Source organism: Sphaerodactylus townsendi, linkage group LG14 (assembly GCF_021028975.2).
Source record: "Sphaerodactylus townsendi isolate TG3544 linkage group LG14, MPM_Stown_v2.3, whole genome shotgun sequence".
Lineage (NCBI taxonomy): Eukaryota > Metazoa > Chordata > Lepidosauria > Squamata > Sphaerodactylidae > Sphaerodactylus > Sphaerodactylus townsendi.
The window spans coordinates 40,162,656-40,172,447 of record NC_059438.1 but is presented as its reverse complement, the minus strand read 5'-3'; the positions used below and the strand labels follow the sequence as shown (position 1 = coordinate 40,172,447).

The 9,792-nt window shown below is 45.1% G+C and overlaps 1 protein-coding gene across 2 annotated transcripts; it reads right to left on the bottom strand.

Annotated features, from left to right (window-relative positions):
- NAA20 (N-alpha-acetyltransferase 20, NatB catalytic subunit) lies at positions 1-8,943 on the bottom strand. 2 transcript variants are annotated; one of them, XM_048516282.1, is made up of 6 exons: positions 8,769-8,943; positions 8,341-8,365; positions 7,285-7,375; positions 5,746-5,881; positions 2,188-2,333; positions 1-321 (listed from the first exon to the last, which is right to left on the bottom strand). In XM_048516282.1, the coding sequence occupies exons 1-6, from the start codon at positions 8,819-8,821 to the stop codon at positions 236-238; spliced, it is 537 nt and encodes a 178-aa protein (XP_048372239.1). In that variant the 5' UTR covers positions 8,822-8,943; the 3' UTR covers positions 1-235. The 2 variants fall into 2 exon arrangements, with proteins under 2 accessions (XP_048372239.1, XP_048372240.1); XM_048516283.1 differs by lacking the exon at positions 8,769-8,943 and adding an exon at positions 8,590-8,727.
- Positions 8,944-9,792: the final 849 nt, after the last annotated feature.

The window sequence follows — 9,792 nt, the reverse complement described above, 5'->3', positions numbered from 1 at the left end:
TTTATTTATGGTTTTAATTAAAAGTGACAAAGGGTTCCAGTCATGCCTGCTTTGGATCAGCAGCATTAGAAGGTTTTGCCAAATAGCCTAAAAACAAAAGTTCAAATTGCATATTCTTGTCACTGCTCAAAGACTCCTAATTACATTTTTCAAAATGCTGCGGCGTCCTTCCAAAGGGCTTCCAGCTGTCTCCAAATGTTACCTTCAGCGCACAGCATTAATAACCAGTCTTGGCTTATTCAATGTCTTCCGGTCTGACGGGATGAGGCAATGGTATAATTGATTTCTTCTCTGTGTCTCGCGACAGGGCTTTCCTCATATCTGTGAATATGAACGCGGTGCAGACAAAAACAAGGACTAGTCAAACACTTTGTTGCAAAACAAGGAAATGGGAAATAAGAAATCAACAAAGTGAAGATTAAGCTGAAACACAACCAGTAGCGGGGGATGGGGAGCAGACAGGCACTTCCTGCAGGAACAGGCTAATTTTTCCTCTGTCTCTTATCACCTACTAAACTTGCCACTGAGGTCAGACAGGATCCTTCATAACTTCCCTGCTCCATCATGAAAACCCACAACACCCCATCTTAGTAGAAAAGCCTCCAGCTGCCAGTGATGGGACTTGTGAATTGCAACCCTGAGCAGATGAATTGTCTGTACAGTGCTCTCATTACAAGAATTGATAAGAGCAGCCCTCTATTTGATGGAGGATCTCGTTGTAGAGATTACACTTTTGCACAACGAGCAGCGTGCACGGAGGCATAGCACAGCGGAGCATATCCCAAACATGCGTGTGAGCTTTGGCACAAAGAAAAAGTCGGAGTCGGAGTTGTCAAATAAAAAGGGTATTCATTAGTGAACTCCATTCTGGCCCTTAGGGGATGGGGCGGTTTACAAATATAATAGATAGATAGATAGATAGATAGATAGATAGATAGATAGATAGATAGATAGATAGATAGATAGATAGATAGATAGATAGATAGATAGATAGATAGATAGATAGATAGATAGATAGATAGATAGATAGATAGATAGATAGATAGATAGATAGATAGATAGATAGATAGATAGATAGATAGATAGGTTCACTATTCTATTCTAATCTAGCTGGATGGGGGTAGATGCACTCTGCATCCGTCCTCTCTATGCACATGGCGATGTAGGTTAGAGATCAAGATGGAGAGTGAGAGAGAGAGTGAGAGAACCGGAAGGAAGGAAGGAAGGAAGGAGGAAGGAAGGAAGGAAGGAAGGAAGGAAGGAAGGAAGGAAGGAAGGAAGGAAGGAAGGAAGGAAGGAAGGAAGGAAGGAAGGAAGGAAGGAAGGAAGGAAGGAAGGAAGGAAGGAAGGAAGGAAGGAATCCCTAAGAATATCAGTCTAACCTCATCAAAGGGATAGTGCCAGCAGGATAGAGTAAAGGTGACAATCCCTGGGTCCCTATCTAGCATCTGACTTACTAGTAAAAACCCCTCTGTGGTTGAGGCAGGAAACAGCGTAAAGTCCTTCTCTTCCAACACTATTTACCCTTTGGGTCCTGAGATCCGGCCTGGTGCCTGGAATGTAACAATATCTACTACTGATTCTGCCTGTGTGTTTTGGGGAGCTCTGCCCTGCAAGATCCAATCTCTATGCATGCTCAAAAGAAAAATCAAAATCAGCATCTGAACGTAAGATTTCTGAAAGCATTCGCTATTGTCCTAGTTCCGTGGTGGCGAACCTTTGCTACTCCAGATGTTAAGGACTACAATTTCCATCAGCCCCTGCCAGCATGGTCAATTGGCCATGCTGGCAGGGGCTGATGGGAATTGTAGTCCATAACATCTGGAGTGCCAAAGGTTCGCCACCACTGTAGTTGGACAAACCAAATGATGCCCCAGAACTGTCTTGTGCCTCCTTAGTCTGCTTATGCGTCAGGAACAGCTGGGAATTTAGAAAACGATCCAGCTAAAAGTAAACATTCCTGAAAGATTCATCTCTTTTAGCAGAAAAACTATGTACATGCTTAAACATCTGCCAGTGAAGTGGGTCACCAGAGTGCTCATTTTAAACTGGTTCGTGGCTTCAATCTAGACAAGACTCACATGAACCAGTTCCACGCATATATTTACAGCCGTGCATCACATCAAGAGCAGCAATGCCGCAGGCCTTCATGACTCGCTCCCATTTGTCTGAACTCCAAACACTCACCGTAAGCATCTTCATCAGGCTCCCCGTTGCTGGCAGAGTAATATTCTAGCACCGTTCTGTACACGCTGTAGCCGAGTTGTTTGTACATATTCACGGCAACTTGATTCGATACTCTTACAAAGAGGTCCACAAAAAATCCGCCCTTTCTTCATCGGGGGAGACAGAGGGGAAAAACAAAAAGAGGGCACTGAGGCAAAACAGCAAAAAAGATTTGCAATAGTGCTATCTGACACAAGGGGCTGTATAAAAATCTACGGGAAGAAAAATTCCGACATTACACAGGCAACCTCTATCACAATTCAGACACCTCCCAAACTATAACATAATAACATTAAACACAGCAGGCCAAAAACAACATTTTACACAATAATAACTCAGGCCCCTTCCGCACACGCAAAATAATGCGTTTTCAAACCACTTTCACAACTGTTTGCAAGTGGATTTTGCCATTCCGCACAGCTTCAAAGAGCGCCGAAAGCAGTTTGAAAGTGCATTATTCTGCATGTGTGGAATGAGCCTAAGTTAATTTAAAACAGTTTACAAAATCTATAAAACCATAAAAACACAGCAGCAGAAATATTATATTATATGGTGCCCGATCCCAAGGCCGGGAGGGGACAGTAGTGCTAACTAGGTGTTATATCGGGCGTGCCAATGATGGTGTGGCACGCAACACAGGGGCATCCTGGAGGGGGAATCCATGGCTGGCCTCACCAAAAGCCCGGTGGAACAAAACTGTTCTACAGGCCCTGCGGAATTCACCAAGATCCCGCTAAAGCGGTTGACATAACATCTGTGTTGACAAATCAACTATGGACAAAGGTCATTGTAGCTGTCCCAGACCAGAGTGTTGAGCCGATGGAAAATAAAAGCCAACTGAACAGCTCTAAATCATGGCTGGTCCATCTTGTTTGAAAGCTCAAACTATTATTTGGGTCTAACCCACATCCAGCACACAAACCAAGGTTTGTTTGTTTATTTTACCCCTCGCTTCCCCTTCCCTTTTCCCCTCTCTTTTCCCTTTTAGCTCATCCCCCTGAGGTAACTGAGGTGCCATTGCGTATTGTGGAATTGGTTGTTTTAAGATTAACTGCAAACTGTTGTAAACCACTCTGAGCCTGTTTACAGGGAAGGATGGCCTAGAAAGTGAATTATAAATATGAATAAATAAATACATTTGATTTCTATCTTGCCCTTTCCTAGGATAGAAATATAAAACAATCACAAAACTTTGCATCAACTTTCACATAGATAAAAACCTAACTGGCTAAGATAGGGCACAAAAAAATCAAAACATCTTTCTTATATTGTTATTCACCATAGGAGGGGAATCGTTCCCTCCATGGTAAGGGTTCCCAAGACTATATACCAGGGGTCTGCAACCTGCGGCTCTCCAGATGTTCATGGACTACAATTCCCATCAGCCCAAACATCTGGAGAGCCACAGGTTGCAGACCCCTGCTATATACTAACAGCAGAAGACATGCACCTCTAGTAGGGTCCAGTAGGGGAGCCAATTGTTGGAGAACAGTTGCAGCCCTCAACAATAGGCCCAGTGGTGGGATCCAAAAATTTTAGTAACAGGTTCCCATGGTGGTGGGATTCAAACAATGGCGTAGCACCAATGGGGCTGGGTGGGGCACAACAGGGGTGTGGCTGGGCATTCCGGTGCGGTACGTTAATAATTTCTCTGTGACTGTAAACAACTCTTACTGTAAAAAAAAGCTCCTAATTTCCAGCTGGTATCTTTCTGTCCACAATTTAAACTCATTATAGCAAGTCCTATCGTCTACTGCCAACAGAAACAACTACTTCTCCTCTAATTGACTGCCTGTCAAATACTTCATACTTTCAAATAATTTTGTTTCTAGAAATCAAAAGAAGGGTACTTTCCTTAAATAAGGAACTTTACCCTATTACTAAAACATGTTTTTAAAACAGCCCAACAGGGAGAATTATCCCGTTTTCTACCTTCGCTAACCAGCCACATAGGAAACAGCAGGACTTTATGATTTTTTGGACCTAATGGAATTTCTAACAGAAAAGCGGACCCATTTAGTAACCCCCTCTCGGCACACACAGATAATTAGTACCCCACTCTCGGGAACTGGTGAGAACCTGCTGGATCCCACCTCTGCATAGGCCTCTCCATCTTACAGGCCCTGCAGAACTGAGCCAATACCCACAGGCCCTGGGGCTCTTTTGACAGAGTTCCATCAGGCTGCAGCCAGGGCCAAAACAGCCCTGCTCTGGTTGAGGACAACCAGGTCTCTCTCAGGCCAAGGACCACCAGGAGGCTGTTCCCAGATGAGCGAAGCGCTCTGTGTGGAGAGACTTGGCGTGATGTTTGGACTGAACCACTCTTAAAGACAACTGGAACTGGAAACAGGACTAAGTCGGACAGGGCTGAGGTGGTGCGGACCTAACTCAAGATGTAGCTGTAAACAATGTGGGGTCAGAACCATGAGATATGGGGAAGGGAGTATTACAGGAATCAGCACTTCCACCTTCAGGATTTAAAATCTACATCAGGTTGTCCTCACTATGTTGATGACACCCAGCTATACATTACACTGAACAAGTCAACAGATCCTGCCATCTCTGTCCTACGCTGGGCCCGAAATACCATAGCCACGCACAGAGCAATGAAATTGAATCCAGGTAAGACAGAGGTGAAGCTGGTTGGGCGCGGTTGCTGCCTCGGCAGCAGGTTGGCTTCCAATTACAGGTGGAGAACAGCTCTCCTTAAGGCAGGGGTGTCCAACTCTGGTGCCCCAGATGTTCAAGGACTACGATTCCCATCAGTCTCTGCCAACATGGCCAATTCGCCATCTGTGAACATCTGGGGCACCAGAGTTGGACACCCCTGCCTTAAGGAGAGCTGTGAAGAGCTTAGGAATCCTGTAAGACCCCCCCTCCTCCTGGAGAAGCAGGCAAGATTGGCAACAAAGAACACAATTTAGTAACTGCATCCAGAGCAGAGGCTTATTTGCTAACACAGAATCTCTCTGTCGGTAGCAAGACCCTGGTATTCCTCAGAGGTCTCCAATCCAAACACCAGCCAGGGCCAATCTTGCTCAGCTTCTGAGTTCTGATGACATCAGGCTAGCCTGGGGCTGTCCAAGTCAGGGCAAGGTACTAGTGCTTGCCTTACCCTTAAAGCCCATTGTGACTTGGGACCCAAAATCTGAAGGATACCCTTTCCCAGTACAGACTAATACAGTATCTCTACTCCCACTTCACAGGGCCTATTGACTCTTCCATCTCTGCTCAGGGTGTGTTCCGCTGCTACAGAGACGGTTTCGGTTGCCTCCTTCTGCTCTAGAGTGACCTTCCAGAGGTGAGGCATGCATCCATGTTCCATACCCTGAGGAGAGGCTGAGAGACTGTACTAGCCAAGAAGGTATTTGGCATGGTCTAAATAGCTCATAATATCATGGTTGGTCTCCAACAAGTCTCACAGGAAACGCAACCAGAATTTCTGCAGACCAGTACATTACTGAACAGATACAATTGCTTACAGCTTAGTAAACAAGATCTTTAGAGAACAGGATTCACCTTTCTGATATTTCTTCAAGCAACTCCATTAGCTTAGCAGCCAAACCCAGCCGGCGAAATTCAGGCGCGACAGAGAGGGCAGTAACGTGGCCATGCCACTCCTCTCTGGCCACTGAGCCTTCCGCTTTCCCCATAACTACGAGACAAAGGAATATGAGTTAGCTCATTTGAACTAGAAGAAGAAGAGTTTGGATTGATATCTCCCCTTTCTCTCCTGCAGGAGACTCAAAGGAGCTTACAATCTCCTTGCCCTTCCCCCCTCACAACAAACACCCTGTCAGGTAGGTGGGGCTGAAAGAGCTCCGAAGAGCTGTGACTAGCCCAAGGTCACCCACTGGCATGTGTTGGAGAGCACAGGCCGATCTGAATTCCCCAGATAAGCCTCTACAGCTCAAGCGGCAGAGCGGGGAATCAAATCCGGTTCCTCCAGATTAGATACACGAGCTCTTAACCTCCTACGCCACTGCTGCTCCTAGCACATGTCCATCTCACAGCAGCTTTCCCGTTATCTTCTCTAAAAGGGCAGAGATCGTTGCTGGCAGTAATTTAGAAAGTTCCAGTTCCAGCCTTTTTATTAGTTTGGCATAGTGCCAGGCAAACGTTTCACTATACAGCTTAGGCCAGTTCAATAGGCCTCATTTTGGATGCTGAAGGCCAGGGCCGTGCAGATACCACGATTTCTCACTCCACAGAATTCAGCATTTGCCACAAAATTCAAGGCCTTGAGAGGCTAAGCTTTTATTTATTAAAAAAAAATATTTCCAGTTCTTATGGCTGCTGAAGTAGGTTTAAAAATATGTGGACAGAAAACCAGAAAGCTGAACAGAGGTAGTTAAGAAGCAGCACCAGCAGGAACCATTTATCACCATCCCATCGTTATCAAGTTACTCAGAATTAGAAGATTTGGGTTAACCATGAAATCTGTCAACCATGAAATCATAAAATCAGACTTCTAAACCATTTGTCTTGTTCAAAATACAAAACAGGAAAATAACTAGAGGAGCCACTACAGCATATCATGTTTTACTGTCCAAATAGGGAATACTTAAGGTATAAGTATCGACCATTGTATACATCTTTTAATGTAGATATGACAGATGATCAAAGGATAAAGTATTTCCTGGGTGGATCAAATCAGGATTTTTCTGAATTAGTTGCCAAGTTTCTGTTGGATATAATTGGTACATCTGCTAAGGGAGATTTTTATATTAAATGATGGTTATTTGAACTGTAACTATGTTATTCTGGTTGTAAAATGTTTCTGGTTACAAAATGTTTTATTGTATGATGCCAATAAAGGTTTTGTGTACGCGTGTGTAGAGGAGCCATCTATACATATCTTCTCAGAAGTAAGTCTCACATTATTCATTGAGTCCTGGTCTCGAAACCGTCCTTAGGACTGCAGCCAAAAGCTGTCACCATAAATATATTTACTTGGGAATAAATTTCACTGAAATCGAATTAGCCTTGCTCCCAGATAGGGTATTCAAAGGAAAGGAAACAATTTAAACCCAGGAATGAGAGGAAAACTCTACTTACTGTAACCCATTAGTTCGCCACCAGGTGCTTCCGCAACAATAAAATACTCTGGCCAGTGGGCCAAGTACTGTAAGTAAAATGGAATCCCGTACTATGGGTATTGTAGTTAAGAAACTTTCACCCAAAAGTTGAGCTTCTTAAAATGAACAAAAGTAAAATACTGAAAAAACTGTCAAAGGCTTTCATGGCTGGACTCAACTGGTTGTTGTGGGCTTTCTGGGCTGTGTGGCCATGGTCTGGTAGATCTTGTTCCTAACGTTTCGCCTGCATTTGTGGCTGGCATATTCAGAGGTGTATCACAGAGAGAAGCATGATGCTGGCAGGGGATGATGGGAACTGTAGTTCATAACATCTGGAGGGCTGCGAGTTTGACACCTATAAACAAACAAATAACCACGGATCCTTGCTGGGTGACCCTGGCCCAGCTCACAGAGATGTTGTGAGAAGAAAGCCAAGGAGGGCAGAACAATGTTACCTGCTTTGGGTCCCCACTGGGGAGAAAGGAGGAGGAGGAGGAAGAAGAAGAAGAAGAACAAGAACTAGAAGAACAAGAACTAGAAGAACAAGAAGAAGAGGAGGAAGAAGAAGAAGAGAAAGAGGAGTAGTAGTAGTTTGGATTTATAACCCCCCTGTCTCTCCTGCAGGAGACTCAAAGGGGCTGACAATCTCCTTGCCCTTCCCCCCTCACAACAAACACCCTGTCAGGTGGGTGGGGCTGAGAGAGCTCCATAGAGCTGTGACTAGCCCAAGGTCACCCAGCTGGCGTGTGTGGGAGTGCACAAGCTAATCTAGTTCACCAGATAAGCCTCCACAGCTCAGGCGGCAGAGCTGGGAATCAAACCCGGTTCCTCCAGATTAGATACACGAGCTCTCAACCTCCTACGCCACTGCTGGTAGGGTATAAATGAAGTATACAAAACAGCAACGTATGAATAAATACAGGCGCACTTGTTCGGTGCGGCTCCCCAGTGAAGTTGGCAGCAAACACGAGCTTGCTTTCCATATAATTCATTAAAAACACGTCCCGGTTCTTCGGCTTCAGGCTAAAAAGGATACCGTCTCTGTGAGAGGGTCTAAATTGCTGCAAGGAAACAAAAATAAACGTTATCTAAAGCAGGGGCGACCAACTGGAGCCCTCCAGATGTTTGTGGACTACGATTCCCATCAGCCCCCGCCAGCATAATGCTGGCGGGGGCTGATGGGAATCGTAGTCCACGAACGTCTGGAGGGCCCCTGTCAAAACACAAGAGAACGCGAACATGAACACAACATGAACACAACGTGAGAACTGCTCGAAGCACGTACAGAGAAATACCAAGCGCGTGCTCGACACGCATCGCAGGTGCATGCCCCGTAACGTGTGAACAGGGCGACCGACCCTCGTGCGAGGCGAGTCCCAGGCTCGGTGCAGACGGAGACGCGCAGGAAAGAGACGCCCCGATCCCCACCCCCACCCCCACCCCCGCCTGCTGCCCCCTCCTCACATATTGTTGAAGCGGAAGAGGTCGTTACAAGTGAAAGCCCGCAGCGAAGTCATGGCGGCAGATCCTGCGACTCCTCCCGGGCGCCACCGAGGCTACTGAGGCAGGCTCAGGCCTTACCCGGCCCTTGCTGAGCCAGTTGCTAGGCAACCGCCCAGGAGGCGCGACCTAGGCGAGGGGCGGAAGGGAGGCCACGCCGCCTTCGTCATCACGCGGCGACCTCTGGACGGAGCGGGAGAAGGAGCGAAGAGAATAAAGCTCCGCCCAGAATCCAAGTGGAGGCTCTTGGGCGCCCCCTACCGCAGCCTTCGCTTTGGAGACTCTCTCTTTGAGGCTTTGGAAGAGCAGATCAATTTAGTTCATTGAACCCCACTTTTCTCCCCCAATTGGGAACCCTGATCAGCCTTTTGCCCTTAAATCCTCACAACAACGGTGTGAGGCAGGTTTATCTTTTTAAAAACAATGTCATTAAAGCTTTATCTAATTCATATGAGAAATGCACCCAAAAAGAAAGGGAGAAAAGAAAATATTGCATGTTGCACAATTTTTCTGAATTTAACAAAATTTTACAGAGAGCTTCTGACTTTCCTTGCTAAGTATGCAAATAATAGTCCTCTCAAACCCTTGCTTGTTTATCTGGTTTCTACCTACATGGTGAAAAACCTTCCATCTAAAAGACAGAGGAAAGAAGGGAATAATAATAATAATAATAATAATAATAATAATAATAATAATAATAATAATACTTTATATTTAAATCTTACAACCATCTTTGTACCATATACCCAAAAGTCAAGTTATTATTTTCAGTGTTCAATATATTCAATCCCTAACTTCCTTTCATCTTAAAATCCGAAATCCACTTATCTTCTATATATCTAGTCAATTTTACCGATTTGGCTAGATCCACAACTTTAAATTGTCATTCATAAATTTTGGGCACCTCCTCTAACTTTCACTTCTTGACCCATGTGATTCTTGCAGCAATAGAAAAATATCTAAAAAGTTCCGAGTCGTGGGATCCAAA

Excerpts from the sequence above, each read along its gene's own strand:
- NAA20 (XM_048516282.1), bottom strand. The coding sequence starts at position 8,821 with ATGACTTCGCTGCGGGCTTTCACTTGTAACGACCTCTTCCGCTTCAAC. Across the intron at positions 7,376-8,340 it reads TAGACCCTCTCACAGAGACG|TACGGGATTCCATTTTACTT; the intron begins GTATCCTTTTTA and ends CAATACCCATAG. Across the intron at positions 2,334-5,745 it reads CTTGAAGAAATATCAGAAAG|AAAGGGCGGATTTTTTGTGG; the intron begins GTGAATCCTGTT and ends CCCCCGATGAAG.